This window comes from Dendronephthya gigantea, unplaced genomic scaffold (genome assembly GCF_004324835.1).
Source record: "Dendronephthya gigantea isolate DGI-Jeju-01 unplaced genomic scaffold, DenGig_1.0 000020F, whole genome shotgun sequence".
NCBI classification, from domain to species: Eukaryota; Metazoa; Cnidaria; class Anthozoa; order Malacalcyonacea; family Nephtheidae; genus Dendronephthya; species Dendronephthya gigantea.
Window position 1 is genome coordinate 2,169,921 of NW_021163030.1, and position 17,448 is coordinate 2,187,368.

The following is a 17,448-nucleotide window of genomic DNA, read 5'->3' on the forward strand; positions in this document are numbered from 1 at the left end:
ACGATTCATGGGCAAGTCAGCAAACTTCAAGGATTTTTGAGCACCGAAATATGAAAGCTGCACAATATTTTTGAAACCAGCGAGAGCTAGACAAAAATTTTATCTATTGATATTTTAGAAATATCACAATCCTGTTATCACCGGTTGGAAGTACTAATTTTATTCATTTTGCAAAACTGACGAGCGACCGCCATATTGAAAAATCTGCTCCAAGGCCCCTCCAACAATCAATGGCCGTAATTTTCAATAATCACCTTTATAATTATATTATTAGCATTTGTGTCGTTTAATGGAAGGCAGTCATATGTACACTAATATAACATACAGATATGTGTAACTACGATCAAATAGCAACATTTCAAAGTGTATAGCTTTTTTGCAGGGTGTGGTTCCTCCAAAAAGTCCAGTAAGTTTTGCCGTCCTGGAAATTAAGTCAAGAGTAAAGCTAAAACTCTTAAAATCTTCTATATTTTAACATGAATCTTTTTTAAGAAAGTTAAAAGTGAGAGCACTGCCTTTATAAGGTAATTTACAAAATCGATTGATGGATACATGACGCAATCGATAAAGCCATCGGCCAGCCATGTCATTGGCCATTGCCATGCTTGATCAATGTTTTCAATATGGCGTCGGTTCGACTGAAATCATGTAATTTTTGTTGGTCATCCCTGCGGTCTTATTCAAGAATTTCTGCCCGGCGTGGAGGGATTTATAAAGTGTTTTGCGTAAATACTGAACTGTTTGATTTTAAACTACCAGCGCTAAATATTAACGGTACGTACACTCCACTCCAATACATTTCTGTACACCCCATCTTTATAAATTTAATATATGATCAGCTTTTATTAGAATAATATTTTATATCCGTATTGCAGGCGATGGTTGGTCGAATGGCATACTAACAAAAAACTTGCATTGTCGACACATACATACATCTTGTAAGTACTCTGATAATCGGGAAGAATTAATGTACATGAGTACATAACAATGAAATAAATCATGTGTCATTTGTGTGTGTGGGAATGATTTTTGTACAAAATTCATTCTACCATGGAAAAGCAAAGACCTTGTAAAACCAAAATTAGTCCAACAGCACAAGGATGGGGTTTACTTGAAAGTGGTGTCTTGTGTGAATGTTTATATGGGATTTAATCTCCCTATGGCATGACATGTATTATATATGCAAATTGAAAATGGTGGCAATTGATGGCACCAAATTACAATTTTTCCAAACATTTTAAGAACTAAACAAGATATGAATTAAAATTCTCAAGAATGACTTAAAATTCAATACAAATAATATCTTCTATCTTGTTTTAAACTCTTTATTATTTACAAAAATAAGCAGTGGGCTAAATCCAAGAATTCCCCAACACAGGGGCTAAGGTCCCCGACAGGGGGACTAGAAGCTGGACTTCTAAGTGCTGACTGCTGAAGGCTGCAATAAAGAAACAACTTTTGAAATTCAAATTATATCTGCTGTTCATTCCCCGATGAATTGTAAAAATTTCCTTGATATGGGGGGGCTAGAGTTCCCATTATTAAAGTTTGTAAAATAAATAGAATTTTTTATTGTTTTGCTTGATATCATTGGCACTGCAGAGTCTGACTGCAGTGACCTTTTCCAAGATAATTTATATAAATATATATTTATATATCCTTCTGAAATTGACTACAAATAAAGGATTTTTGCATACCTGATTTCAGCTCAAATTAACCAGAAAGATTATTACAAAGTCCTTGGTGTTTCAAAGAAAGCATCCCAGAAAGATATTAAGAAGGCGTATTTTGATGTGGGTACAATTCATTATAATCGCACATACCATAGAATACATTCACCAGTGATCGAACCACAAATGATTGAAAATTGATGTGATTCATAGCTTGCAAAGAAATATCATCCTGATACAAATGCATCTGCAAGTGCTGCTGAAAAATTTCAGGAAATAAGTGAAGCTTATGAGGTAGGATTGAACTTGCAATTGGCATCTATTTCCTAGAAAAGTTTTTATAGATTCTCTCTAGCAATAATTCTTGATTTGAAGATGTTTGAATTAGAATGAACAGTTGACCATCTCGCCATCTTTTAATACAGGTGTTGAGTGATGACAGCAAGAGAAGAGCATATGACAGTTATGGACAAACTAATTTTTCTGGTTAGTTTTTCATCCTTCCTTGCTTTAAAATTGGCTGGCGCAAACATTAGTAATTCCTGAAAACTATTTTGCTGCGAATTGTAGGGCTGGCGAGGCCAATGTAGGTTTCAGGCATTGATTCCTAGAAAATGAAAACATTTCAGCAACTGTTGAACAATATCTTGATGTATTGAGTTCATGTTTTCAGGTGGCGATCCTTTTGGTGGAGGAAATCCCTTCGGTGGGATGAATCCAGAGGACATTTTGAAGTCTTTCTTTGGAGGGAATAATGCAGGACCGTTTGGAGCAGCAGAATCTAATTTTTCATCTGGTGGTTTTCAAGAAATGTCACAGGTTGTGCAAATGATACTAAAGATAATTATTTAATAGTAAAAATATCCAATAGCGCAGCTAATCTTTAGCAGTTGAGATGACAAACTCTTATGCATGGTAACTCTATCGCACATTAAGGTGAATTCTGGAAGCCTGAGATGAAAATTTGGCCGAACGGGCCATACATATTTTTTAATGAAACGTGCAGAACTGAGAAAGTATTAACCAAATCCAAAATAGATTTCTTTTATCTTTGTTTATGATTTATACATATTTTTCGGAGCAAAAACATGATTGTGCCCACTAATCTCGACTGTATTGTTGTGTATCTTTATTTTGTAGTATACCCTCAACTTGTCGTTCATGGAGGCGGTAAAAGGAGTGAATAAGGAAATGTCTGCCCGAACAAGAGTTGCGTGTGATCGCTGTAGTGGATCTAAAGCAGAACCTGGAAGCTCATTTTCAAAATGCACAACGTGTCGCGGATCTGGGCAGGTATGTTGTGCAGTTACAACAAACAATCTTGACGAACAAATGTATAGAAAAGGCTGCCAATTGATTCAGTAACCTCATCCATGTTTGCCTGTTTCAAACAAAGTACATGAAGAAATAACCGTTTCCCAATCGAGCAGGTTACTGAACCTCAAAAAATCTATGGATACTTTGGAGGGACAGGAAATTCAAATTTATGTATAATTGCATTTGCCTTCCCCTCAAACAGTAATAGGTGCTCTGCGGTTCCTGACTAGATCAGATACCTCGTTTGATTGAGAATTAACGACTGTAATTGCCATCCTACTTTCCTAAGTACAGTAGATAAAGTAATATGCATGTATTTTAAGTCGTTTATTCCATGATACTATAGGAAACGGTCAATACGGGTTTTTTCCACATGCGTTCAACATGTCGCCGCTGTGGCGGAAGTGGAAGTATTATCAAGAATCCTTGTAGGAAATGCAATGGAGCTGGGAGTATCATGGAAACAAGGAAGGTCACCGTTCCCGTTCCTGCAGGTCCTTTATTATTGTTTTGTTACTTAAAAACTACTTACGATGATTCACACAAGACCAGATGTAGATTAAGACAGATATGCTTTAAGCAAAACAGAAAATAGAAGATGAAACATACTCCGACAAACAAACACATATTGTTAACTCAAGATATAATCTGTAAACTCAAAACATGACGCATTCAACTGGTAATATTTCAACTCCATTCTAGAATTATGATAATGACAAGGTTTTTTAAAAATATTTGCACATCATGTTTCAAATCTATAGCTCATATCTTAACTTTGCAAGATATCTTTCTTTGTCGATGTATATAATATATAAGGTGACGTAATGAAACTTAAAGTGTCTTCACTTAGACTTTTTCTTATTCTTTTATATTATAAAGTTTTGTTATACCGTTTTAATGCATTTTTGTAGGAATTGAAAATGGTCAAACAGTAAGAATGCCAATGGGAGGTGGTGAAATATTTATAACCTTCAAGGTACACTGGTTTTCATAGCTCGTTTATAACTCGATAAATAAGGTCTCTCCAACAGTTTGATGATCCGTCGTGCCTGCAAGAAAAATTTCATCTCTTGAGATTCCCATATTTGATGTAATCTTCGTTACTGCGTAAATTATACAGGTTTTCTGTGTTTAGCAATCGTGAATTGTGCAGGTTGAACCTTTGTACGGGTGTTTTAGGTTGATAACAGTAAAATATTTGAACGTGATGGGGCGAATGTTCATTCGACGGCAACAATTAGTTATACTCAGGTAACTCTTGTCTATTGATTTCACAATCTAATTATAAAGCTTGATCTAAAGCAATAGTTGTGTGGTGCAGTTCAGTACTACAAAAGAAGAAGGTCTGGGAGGGTGCTATTAAGCTCCTAGAAATAGTCATGCGTAGTTAAACATTGAATGGGGTGACTTTTTTATATTTATACAAGAATACTTGTGCTCGCTAATAATATAATATACAGTTGTGTTTTTGACACAATGTGTTTTCGTGAAGGCCATTTTAGGAGGTTCTGTAAGAGTTCCAGGATTACATGGTGATGTCGATGTTAAGGTATGATCCAAAACTTTTAAACATAAAGTGGCTTGTGTTTGAAGATAAATATATAGGTTACGTTGTTTAGGTTCCAGCAGGCACACAATCGCATCAAAAAGTTCGGCTTTCTGGGAAAGGAATTCCTCGACTTAACAGTATTGGTAGAGGAGATCATATTGTACATTTTTCAATAAATATTCCAAGGTAACATTCCAAATGGATTCGTCACGTACACGTAGTATACAACGTTTATGTAAACTCTAGCGATTATTTCAGTGTATTTTCACAGAGCTAAATGTATTTTATAGTATGAGTATAATTTTACCTTGCATGGGGCATCAATTAATATGGATTTCAATATAAAAATAAATATATTTACTCTATATTTTACCCAACATTGACTATGTTTTAATTTAGATATTTGACAGAGAAACAAAGAGCACTTGTCACTGCCTTAGCAGAGCTGGATGAAGATTTACAAGGCACAGTGAATGGAATCAATGAAAGCAACAAAACTAAAGGTAAATATTATTTACCGTCGAAATTATTCAGTTGTGTATATATGGCCTCGCAAATGTTGTGCATGAAGTGCAGTCTTACTCCAGAAATAAAAATAATATAGTTTTCGCGGATTGATCGGTTTGATTTGAAAACAATTTGAAGCCGGCCACGAAATATGTCATCTGTTCAGATGATTAAATATTTTCTCACGTCTGGAATATTTGAGAAGTTAATTTATGTCAGTATAAATTATAAAACCCATAAAGTAAGATTCCTTATATTCCAGGCAACTTTGAGGGATCATCTTGGGAAACAATCAGAAATCAAGCCAATCAATTCAGCGATAAAATAAAACAAGATATGAACAATGAAAAGCAAGCTGATTATTCAAATGAAAAAGACGAAAGAAATGACATACTTCATGAATCGGATAAAACAATGAGAACTGCTGCCTTTGTCGCATTTTTACTTAGTACTGGGATTTTCGCAGGAATTATTTTCTCTGCCAACAATGCCTCGGGGACAATTGCGTAATTGACACGAATTATATTTTAAAATGACGCTTAAAACTACTAATCTCGAGCTCACATCGTATAGTGTAAGATGGTTTTATTTTGCTTGCGATATCACGTCCAAGTCGTCTCACAATGACGAGAACAAAGTATGTAATGATAATTGAAGGAAATGTTTAAAATATTTTACTGGCCCTTGCTAATCTGCCAGATCACCTAGTAACGTACCGATTGACAATTTTCCCAACGATTCAATCTTCTATTACCTGGTTAGGATACCCTAGGAATAGCGAGGAAAAAGTTTCATAACTTCACCGAGGATAGAAGTGTCTATCCCTATAGGGCTTTCTGGGGCGGACATAATTTGTACTGAGAACCATGCAAACAACGAAAAATTTCACAATATAAATTCGAAAGAATAAACCTTTCCTATTTACAGTGCATTGATTGATAGAATAATGAATTCTAAATTGTTATGTACCCACATGCTTTTCTTTCTCTGATTCTGCCTTACTGCCTCCTCCGTCTTCCCTGAAGGTAAAAATGTCGAAGGTGCTGATGAGGAAAAAAATAAAAAGGAGTTAGGTAGCGGAAGTGGAAGATGCAGCTAACAATGATAAAGGTTTGTGAAATTTATTGAGACACAGCTGGCCAGGTTTGTGTTGAGAACACCATGATCTGTGGTACACGAGTCTGCGTATTTCATGGAAGTAATACCATAAGTGAAGTAATAAAACTGTGACATCGGCACTCGTTTTCCATTTGTCAGGAAGACAATAGTATACAAATTAAATAAGACTTTATTTAATAAATAAACCTAAATAAATTTATATTGAATATTTTTGTCATCCAGTGCATGCATCAGTAAAATGACGAAGCATTGCATGCTGTGGGTTCTGGGTGGTGCCGCACAGCAAATGAAATCATAACAGACTGTGGAACGATGGGGAAAGAGTTGAAAATTTTACACAACCCACTTCCGTGATCAGAAAATCCCACTTCGCCACCTGTCATAGCTAATATGTCAGAGCGGAGCCACGTTTAATGACTTGGGTCAAAATATCATTACTGCATATCCTCTAATAATCACTCTCGCGACAACCACTCTCTTTATAAAACATCTGAGAACATTTAACATCTGGGAATGTTTTACTTTGTTGCAATTTATTCGGACAATATTTCATAGACAGATGGACAAAGTTGAAATTTTTTTTAAAAAAAGTTTTTTAATGGGAACGTTTTATTTTGTTGCAATTTAATCGGACAATATTTCATAGGCAGATGGAGAAAGTTGAAATTTTTTTTAAAAAAAGTTTTTTAATGTCCCTTTAAATGTTCTGCAACATACAGTCAGTTGTCGTGGTTACTGATGCTCATGTGATACGAATATGTTTTTTTGCTTGACGACTTTTTAGGAGGATTATATAATATATATATATGTATATATATATATATATATATATGATAGGCGGGAAGGGAGAAACTAAAGAAATAAATCTGTTTGCGTAATATGCCATATCAATCATAGCATAATATAATTAATATTTATCCAAAAAGTTGATTGTAAAAATCTATTTTGAGCGGCTGCTGAAGAAAGAGACGCGCTGGCGGCGGTGGGGTTGTGCGTGAGAGGACTGAGAGATAAGCATCGATTTTCATAGGACTAGAAATGACTAACACATGTCAAGTGCTGCGATTAGCGACAATTTAGCATTTGATATTCTTGAAATTTTGCTTGCCGAGGAACAGTATATTATAATTTATATAATTTAACGCTCAGGTGAGAAATCGCATTTTGGCAGACCTCGATGTGACATCGAACCATTTGTCTAATTGTCTATCCCGTTTTCAGGCAATGTACATTGAATTGTCGGGGGGAAAATTTGAACATATATAGCTACTCAATCTAGATAGGCGTGTAAACGAAAAACTCGAACACACTATAATTTAAATCATATTATAGCAAAGATATTGACAAGCGTTTAATTAATGTTGCGGCAATATTTGGTGGAAACATATGTGTATCCTGTTATGCCAGTTTCTGCATGGTTTTATTTTTATCGCTGTATATATTTTACATTTATGGATATTTTTTATCAATTTATAGATCGTTTCTTTGCAATGACATAACAACCTGTAATCTCTCCACATCATAGACCTATAACTGCTATATAGCTTAACAAAGACTTATTCATTACAAAAGTTCTGCACGATCTTTCTACGGTTACAAGCTATGAAACTTCTTATGATTCACATAAGGAAGATGGAGCTCTTCTCCAACTGTTGATTTAGTCGACTTATTTCTGTTATTATATTCGTGTTTTTGACATTGAGTGGAGTGAACGCGGATGACAGGTAGTTTGAGACCCAAGTGTAAATTGTTGTCCAAAGCATCGCGTTTCTCCGTTACGTCAGAAAATGTTCTTCTTTTATGTTCGTATGGAGGCTTTTCAAAACTAAATTTCGCCAAACCATAAAATGGCACATTTAGTGAATTTGGAGTACTTTTAGTCCGTCTTGCGTGCTCTTTACTTTTAGGTAACTCACTTGACATTGGGTCTGGTGAAGGAAACTTCGAATATCCCAATTTTGTTGCTCTATATTCCTTTCTGATGTTATTACCTGATGATGAAAATTGGGGCGAGCAATTGTCAAAAGCATCGTGAGGATGATTTTGCTTTCTTTTAATTGTTGAATTCTGCAGCGGTAAATGCAATAAGTTGAGATCAAGGGGTAAATCTTGCGACGAATTCCTTTCCTTTTTGGAGGAAAATTTCTCTGGTCTTTCTTCGTCAGCCATGATAATCACATTCCTCGTTTAGGAAATCGTTAATTTACGACTAAGAACGCGAAGTTTAACGAGTTCCTCGTTATCGCCTTGCAAAAATTGTGAATACCAGTCAGTAAGCAAAATGTTCTAGCTTCGGATAACGATTCTTCTCCTGGTCTGTTGTTTTGTTAATTGTTACTCCGCAAGTCAGTATGTAGACTGCATAACAAACACGAAAGAAAGTGTCTCAATAATACTCGGCAATTTGATTCTCCTGATACAATAATATTTACATGTGTATTTTGTTTGTTACTGATTCAATCATTTATTATTAATATTGTTTTATAATTGTAACTTCTGTTGTTTCTTAGTTTATATTTGGATTTGATAAAAACACTATTTTCCCCACTGAATCAACGGTACGATGTAAGAAAGAATGTTATTCGAACTAAATTTACAAAACTCAAAAGCTCTCCGATGCGAGGTCATTTTAAACACCGCAAGGCATAATGTGAAATGCAATGGGAAGTAATTGATCTAATCAATTAATTTTTTTCACTTTTTGGCATGTAAGAAACTAGACGCCTCCGAAAAACCCACACGCACTCTTTGCACTCCATGCTAATTTAAATTGACTCGTTGTTTATATTTTAAAAGATAATAATAGAATTGTTACTCTGATCGGCACGCGATTGTTATATTATACTCGATATTATGGATAATCTCTCTTCTAAATAATGTTCATCCAAAACTTTTGGATGACTAATCGTGAGTTTAACATTGAGTTAGTTGTAAAGAAATATTGTGGATAGCCATCATTTTGGTCATGCACGCCATGCACCGAGAAGGGCAATAGATTTCGATGCTTTATACAGTTTATCTGGCTAATTCTTAATTGATCTGACAAGAAAATATGCATAACTGGTTGGCTCTCTGTAGTTACCTTTCTACGCACCCCTCCCCTCTTCTCCCTCCTTACCGCGGCAGAAAGGGTGTAAGGTCATGAGGGACATGTTGCACAACTGAGTTGCCCTACTGTACATTTCCGACATACCAAGTTCTCCTTCGAAATCTCTTTATAACCTATTGTGCGTAAAACGAAAAAATTGATACATGCAACCGAAAAACCGCACCTTTAATATTCCCTTTTTGCGCAGTGAGTGGTCTCGAACCAAGGCTACCAAGCAACATTGAAGTACATGTGTTAATTGATGCCGCACAATCAGAACAACGTATACCAAACCACATTCACTGCCACCCGCGTTTCTTATCACAACAAAGAAAGTATCATATCATATCGCATGTACAAACCTATTGACTTGTCGTCTCAGAAACGAACAAGCCGGTATTGATAGAAATGAATAGAGGAATAAACATATGAATGTCATAGTAAAAATTGTCGATAGACTTTAACTAACCAGAGTTGAAGAAGTAAAAATGAATGCGGTAAAGATACACAAGACCTACACTTGAAAACCACCCATGATGCACCTTGATAACTACGTTATTTTCAGTAGTTCAATCGGCATGTGTACTCTGCCCTAGACAGTAAAGAAACTGCAAACCCAAAAGGTTTTTTTTATTAATTAGTTATCGCAAGGCGATTGTCGATTCTGCAATCTGCAGTTTTTTTCACCACGAAATTAGCGGATGTTTTATGTTACATGACAATAGTGAAAAGACGCCGCAATCAAAACAAAAAGCAGAAAAAATGCCGGCTCTTTACGTTTTGTGAATGTACGTTGAACCGAACTGAGTTCGGCGAACTCCTGTGGTGTTTGTCGGAAAAACCAGTTCGCAGAGAAATTCTTTTGACACATGTGAAGCACTGAGTAGCGTGTACGCGCGCTGGGCTACCTATGTGTGAAGGAGTGAATAAATGCATTAGTTGTACTCACTCGTTCACAGCATTCAGAAGACGAGAAACGCCGTCGTCAATATCGCTTCGCTGTCCTAAATCTGTAAAACATAAACAGGCTCTAACTACTTTTAATGCAACGTGGTATAATGGCTTAGCAAAAATATACCTTGGTAAGGTCGAATATACCGGAATATGGTATATTCAACCTTTGTAAGGTCCGAATGAAAATCCCGGAAATGACTTGTATGAGGTCGAATATATACCGAAATGTGGTATATTCGACCTCGGGAAGGTAGTTTTTTCTCGCATAATTTTACAACAACTTGGAAGGTTTTAAGATTTTACGTGCGTGTACGTACGTACAAAAAACGCGACAGTGGAAAAGCAGCCCCTTAAAGCCGGTTTTCCACTAGCTTTAATTTTCGCGCGAAGCGACATTTTGGATTGGACAGGACAGGAAAGTTTCCTTTGTATAAACGCCGCCTGAGAGCTCAAAGGAAATTTTCCTGTCTGTTCCGATCCAAAGGAGATTTTTCCTGAGTGGAAACTAGGCTTAATGTGATTATCGCTTGCGAGCTGCTTGACCAATCAGAAGGATTTTCGATAATCATGGTAATTATACTAACATGGAGTGAATGGGACGATAGGATAAATTAAAAAATGCAATGCATGAATCATATTTTATTTTACTCTCGTTTTCATCATATTTAAATCGTGCACGAATAAGAATATAAATTCAAGTCTTCATCTCTATCAGTTTCACGATAGTTGTTATGGTTTTCAGAAGTATTGGACCGTTTAGGGTCTAGCAGACTATCAAATTTCAAGTATGAACTGAACCACTTCAGTACAGCATATGAAATGAGAATTCAAACGTATGATTATGTGCATAAATTCACATAAGGAACAGGGAGGCTGAAGGAGCTAGCCTATATACAGACCTGTTTCGTCTAATTAAAGAAACAGATTGGTAAAGAGGGACAGAATTACGATGGCGTCTATAGAAGCATTTATTACGTCCCTAATATTCAACGTTGGTATTACTCTTATTATCCTTGTAGTATTCTGTATTCTCCGTCCCCGCTTTGACTTTGTTTATCAACCAAACTTCAAGATGTTGACAGAATGCCTCTCAAAGGAGATCTCAGAGACAAAACGTGCGTTATTGAGAAAGCTCGCATTGTCATCAGAGTTCTTTCGTTGGTTAACTCCTGCTTTTAAAGTCAGCAGGGACGAACTATACGATTTGGTTGGTTTTGATGCATTTGTCTACTTGAGATTTCTGAGGTTATGTTTCCGCATCGCAGCATTCTTATTGCCATACGCAGTGCTTGTTCTTATTCCAGTCAGTGTAAATGGTGGCAATGATCAAAAAGGAATGGATATACTAACACTGGGAAACATAACTCAAGAGTCAGATAAACTTTGGGCACATTTAATAGGTGTTTGGTTATTCTCCTTTCTCATGTATTATTTGTTGTACACTGAGTGGCATGTTTATGTTGAATATCGTCAAAGATATCTGAAGGAGAATAAAGAAAATCATTTTTCTGTTCTGGTAACACAATTGCCTTCTGAGGTAAACGCTTCGAGATTTTTACAAACATGTGTCTAAATAATACGTGCTGTACCAGTCTGTTGCGTGCGGTCAGTGCGTAACACAAAATCATCACAGACATGTCAAATATTGAGAATATTTGCAACTATACTTGGTTACTCAATTTTGCCTAACATAGCCAACAACCAAATTAAAATTTTCAACATTTTGTTATATTACTATTTAAATTTCTTTGGAAACGGATGCATTGTACATTTGATGCCGCATGTAGTTAAATATTTAGAGATGATCAATGACGCACTGGCGCATAACACAACGCCTTGTTTTACCGTTTGTGAGCAAATCTATATAATTATGCATTTGCTCAAATATCATTGGCTGGTTAACCAATTGATTATTCTTGCGATCTTCGTCTAAAACAAAGAGCATTAAGGCTTTTATGCTTTCCCAGACACTGCGTAGTTTCTGACAATCAGACTGAAGATACCGTATTTGCATCGTCCTGTCGCCTTTTAAAACCAATGGGTCCGATCTAGGGTTAGTCAGAATAAATTATCTTAAAAATACCGCTATTGGTTCTAACTTACCCTGGATCTCTGCTACTGTTTGAAACTTTTCCTACGAGCCGAGTACATTTTATTCTATGTTATAATATTACTAAGTCTATATAATAATTTTAGTACGAAACTAAGCTGCACGAGCCAGGAAGCAATTGAAACAGATTATGCTATCGTGTACTGACTGTAGTTCACTGTGGGTTTAGGTTTAGTTGAGCGTTCTTGAATCTTGATGCGCATCTTACGAACTATCGGCTTGAAGAGATATTGAAACCATTCTTATTAATTAAGGTATACGAAAAGTTATTACTCTGTCATTTATTTTCCAGATTGTATCAATTCAACATATACCACTTGATGAGGATCTAAAAAAACTAATTGAGAAAATTTTTCCAGATCAGGTACCTTGTTAAATTAGTTTTCCATGCACGAGTGTTCATAAACTAAACGAGAGTCAGTTTACATTTTACATGATGCCGCGTAGCTGAGATTAAACGAAGTGCGAAACGACATCATGTATATAAATAACATGATGCTAGCTGTAGTGACTAATGTAGTCATCCTGACAATGGCATGCATGCGCTTGTTTTGTTGTTCTTTTTTCTAACACCTCAAAATCATCTTACGGGTCGTCAACTATCGCGTGACCGGGTTCATGTAACAGCCCCAAAATGTCGCTCCGCAAGCAAAATTCCTTGAACCCATTGCCATTTACCAATGATCTCATGATGAATCGTTCTAAGTTCGGCTGGTTCCAATAGTATTGACAATCTATTGCAATGTTGGATATATCATATTTATATTATTACGTGTAGGTGGCCTTTTGCTATGTGGTGGAGAATACTGAAGATTGGCAGGAACTTCTAAAAAAACATGACGATCTTATTCTTAAACTTGAACGTGCAAAGGTATGCAAGTGACCATAACATATAGTTATAACTCCATATATGCATCACGATTATTGAAGATTACCAACTTTTCTTGTAGGCAATTCTTGAGGAAAAGGGCGAAAGACCTCAACACAGGGTTAAGCTAATTATTGGAAATAAAACTGATTCCATTCAATATTATGAAGAAGAACTAAAAGTAGGTTTATCTGGATCCAAGTCAAATTAAATTATTGGCTTATCGATTATAGGATGTATCGCGTTATTACTAGCTTCAAGCTGTTTTTATTGGCATACTTTATGCAACTGTTTTTTTCAGAGTCTTCAAGATAAATTGATGCAGCAAGACTCTGACGTTACAAGACGTGCAGTACCAGCGGCAATAATAACTTTTAAAACTCTTCGTGACGCAAGTATTGCTACTCAGGTACTCTGGCAGGCAAAGCCCTATCATACCATGGTCCAGCCAGCCCCAGAATCACGTGATGTCATTTGGAAAAATCTAGAGTATCCATTATGGAACAGGTACAATTGCACTCAATGCCAATCCTTAGAAATTTTTTATACGTGCAAATACTTACGGCTGTGTTTTTGATAAAAACCTTCAATTTCCATTGGTGGATAACATCGTTTCTAATGTTTTTATTTTTACTTCTTACAGATGGTTACGTTGGACAATTATTAGTGTTCTTCTGTTTTTTCTTGTGGTGTTCTGGATGATACCAGTAACCTTTATTCAATCTTTGGTCACACTTGAAAGTCTACAAAAGAAAGTCTCGTTTCTTCGCTTTGGTAAGTCTTGAAGAGCAAATTTCTCTGGACGGTTTAAGGCTTGGTTTAGACGAGTCACATTTTGTGATGAGTAAACCAATTCAAATATTCTATATCGTTTTATTTTAATAGTGAATGATTTAAGCCCAGTGGTCGTGGGTTTAATTGAGGGAGTGCTATCTACCTTGGCTTTTGTTGTATTTTTCGCAATTCTTCCAATGGTTAGTAGATGTGGATTTACAAAGAAATGTCGTATGCGTTGTCTGGAAAATTTATTATATACGTAGGTTTTTCTTAAAAATTCATTTCCCCTTTTTTCTGTTTTTCTGTCAGATTATGGAATTCATATCACGCCAACAAGGCCTGTTATCATTGAGCGATGTTGATTCCTCGGTTATCGAAAAGTTGTATATATTCGCGGTAAGTACAGTGTAATTAAGTCAATCGTAAAATATTTAGATTTCTGGTAAAAGCAAAACAAACAAAAATACAGACAACTGAAGAGGCGTACATAACGTAGTCAATTTATTGTTCACTTTTCGATGGCAATAGTGACTGCCATGCCCATGTAAAATTGTTTTCGTTTGATTTTAGATTGTGAACAAATTTCTCGGCTCTGTTCTTGCTGGGGCATTTTTTGATAAAGTACAGCAAATTTTGGATCATCCCACATCACTCCCAAAACTGCTCGCAATGTCTCTTCCTGCTGTTGGATCATTTTTTATAAACTATGTCATTCTTCAAGCATTAACCGGCCATGCAATTAAGTTATTACGCATAGTTCCTCTCATTATGTGTAATGTTAAAAAGAGATGGTAAATTATTGTACAGTAAATTATTATAGTAACATGGTAATTTATGAGGATCATGATTCTATGTGATCCTGTGACAATCGACAACCTAGAGACCACGATATGTAGTGTTTCACCTTACGTGCCATCAAATGAGTGTTTAAATGAGTGTGCATTTTAAACATTCAGGTTTCATTTTGAAATATAGTCCCTTACTTTTGAAACGCGGCACGCAAAATTACATTGATTTTTTTAAACGCTTTGCAATTATAGGTTGGCTAAAACTGAACGGGAACAAAAATTGCTATGGAGTCCTCCAACACCAAGTTATGGCGAGATGGTAATTATTGTTCGAATGCCTTTATTACATTAGTCAGTAATGAAGAATATTAAGAAACGTAAGAAACTTTCTCCTCATATTATAATCGCGTTCTGTGTTTTTCAATATAAACAAGAATAACATATTTGAAACATTTTTCTAGCCTTATCCCACATCTGCAAAGAAAATAAATGGGGAGGGGGCGGGGACGTAGTGACACGTTTAGATTATTGTATATGTTTAGACGCAGAATAATTTGCTTATTTTGTTTCATAGTATTTTGTTTGGTTTTAGTCTTATAATCATTAGTCCCCCACACTTTCCCAGATATGGCGACGCCTTGGATCAGATTTTAGAAAGGAGAGCGATGTTCAAGCCTCACTGATCATGCATTGTTTTTGCTATTTTTCGTTTTTAGTATTCAGAAGATCTATTTGTATTCATAATTGGTGTTTGTTATTGTGTGCAAGCTCCCATTGTTCTTCCTTTTGTTTTGCTCTACTTTGGTTTTGGTTATATCGTCAACTTCTATTTCATGGTGTATGTTACGCAGACTAAATATAATGCTGGGGGTAAAATGTGGTTTCCTGTTTTTAACAGGTACATGCAGTATAAAATATGTTTTATTTGAATGAATGTATTCAGACTTTTGTCTATAGGCACTTTAACAGGGTACGTAGTATACCTCTTTCAAACAATTGCGTTGGCAATTCAATTTGTCATTTGCCCTTATCAAGGAGAATTACAATTCGCATTCCAAAATGTCCCCCCTGATTTTCTATAGATTCACTATAGACGCACATACTTCTGCATCGGCTACGCATATTGATGGACTTATCGAATACATGTAGTGAATTTTCCACGTGTGTTTTCCATGTCGACATGTAATCCCATAACTAATCAAAACACCTTTACTTACCGTTTACACACAGTACCATTTGTACTTATGATAAGTTTGTTAGATTTCAAAATTTATGCATGGTTCAGATTTTATGCCTGCATTATATAATGTGAAGTATTTATAATTATATTTCAGGATGGTGTTTGCTGTGGTTGTATTTCAAATTTTAATGATTGGGATTTTTGCATTAAAGAACAATCCCACAGTTTCTACTCTCTCCATTCCTCCTTTGGTCCTGACGATCATATTTTACATATTTATTAATATGTACTGGAAGAGAATTGCTACATTCATGGAGCTGATCACATTTTCATCACTGGATGATGACACGACCGTTGATGAGGAAACTTTAAAGGTATGCGATACATTTTGTTTTGCTAACGTATAATATTATACCCGACCAGCATGATTTTCTAAAACATGCCCCAATCTTCTTGTTTTACAGACTGCACATGAGAAATATATTCGCAACAAAATTTTTCCACCGCTGTATAGCATGAGCACTGATCACATCAGTTGCGACGAGGCGGTAGATGATGACAACGAGAACAAACCTACAAATGAACAGTTCGATTCTTTACAAGTTACAACGAGTGTCTCGGACACCATTGGTCTTGTCTGAGCAACTGGACCTTCCAATAGACCTTTCTGATAATGATGTCAAACGCTGGGCTTTGATGTTACACGAAGTTTGATTGGCTTCGGAAAACTAACTGCTTGGTCTATCTTACCTTTTGTGTAAAGACCGAATCAATCACACGAGGATGCAAGTCCATCGCAAGTTTACTTGGTGTCACTTGCGTGAGACTGGTCAAACGATAGACAAGTCAATGCAAGTCTTCGCAAGTCATCACAAGTAGACGGTTAAACGAGGTACAAGCAGGCACAAGCAAAAACTTGCGATGACTTGCGTCCTCGTCTGATCCGGGCTTAACATCAGGCTTTCCGCGTGGACATCATTATGACAAAGTCTATTAAATGTCTTAAATGTTTAGACGAGAAAAGCATTATCTCGCAAATGCAGAGGAATTATCGATATGGTTTATAAAACTACAATATAGAATAAGACTTGGTTTCACACCAGTACAAAAATCATCGTAGCTTTATCTAGCCTTATAGTATTAAAAAACGTTGTGCACGAAGAATGGAAAACCTTAAAACCTTGAAGATTTCGGCTTATTGCCAAATGCAAAGAAATCGTCTGTAGTTTTGTTCAAACTATATTATAGAACTTGACTTCTCACAGCCACAGGAGTACAAAGGTAAAAATGGAGCCAATGGAACGAGTTGATTATGAGTCACTATACCTGTTATCTTTGTGCTTGGTGGCAAATATGTGCAATTTCAATTATAGACATTATACGTTTACTCCTGTAAGGAGGGAATTTTCTGACCTTGCGTGAAGTTATTTAGCTACTTTTTCACTAACGTAACGGTGCTTTGAGTTATCCGGCAAACAACAGACAATTTTGCTACTTTAAAGCTCTGCTCCCCCATTTCAG

The 17,448-nt window shown here is 35.9% G+C and overlaps 2 protein-coding genes across 3 annotated transcripts; both read left to right on the forward strand.

Annotated features, from left to right (window-relative positions):
• Positions 1-608: 608 nt before the first annotated feature.
• On the forward strand, positions 609-6,329 carry LOC114521582 (dnaJ homolog subfamily A member 3, mitochondrial-like). Of its 2 annotated transcripts, none has more exons than XM_028542064.1 (14): positions 609-774; positions 876-938; positions 1,708-1,793; positions 1,884-1,964; positions 2,096-2,156; positions 2,344-2,489; positions 2,811-2,963; positions 3,334-3,481; positions 3,899-3,963; positions 4,167-4,238; positions 4,480-4,536; positions 4,607-4,722; positions 4,936-5,039; positions 6,069-6,329. In XM_028542064.1, the coding sequence occupies exons 1-14, from the start codon at positions 624-626 to the stop codon at positions 6,140-6,142; spliced, it is 1,377 nt and encodes a 458-aa protein (XP_028397865.1). In that variant the 5' UTR covers positions 609-623; the 3' UTR covers positions 6,143-6,329. The 2 variants fall into 2 exon arrangements, with proteins under 2 accessions (XP_028397865.1, XP_028397864.1); XM_028542063.1 differs by lacking the exon at positions 6,069-6,329 and adding an exon at positions 5,306-6,062.
• A 4,527-nt stretch (positions 6,330-10,856) lies between these two features.
• Positions 10,857-17,327, forward strand: LOC114521571 (CSC1-like protein HYP1). The gene is made up of 13 exons (XM_028542049.1): positions 10,857-11,741; positions 12,607-12,678; positions 13,093-13,185; positions 13,265-13,363; positions 13,484-13,689; positions 13,826-13,956; positions 14,068-14,156; positions 14,269-14,355; positions 14,530-14,750; positions 15,000-15,066; positions 15,464-15,645; positions 16,082-16,301; positions 16,392-17,327. The coding sequence occupies exons 1-13, from the start codon at positions 11,154-11,156 to the stop codon at positions 16,566-16,568; spliced, it is 2,232 nt and encodes a 743-aa protein (XP_028397850.1). The 5' UTR covers positions 10,857-11,153; the 3' UTR covers positions 16,569-17,327.
• The last annotated feature ends 121 nt before the right edge of the window (positions 17,328-17,448 follow it).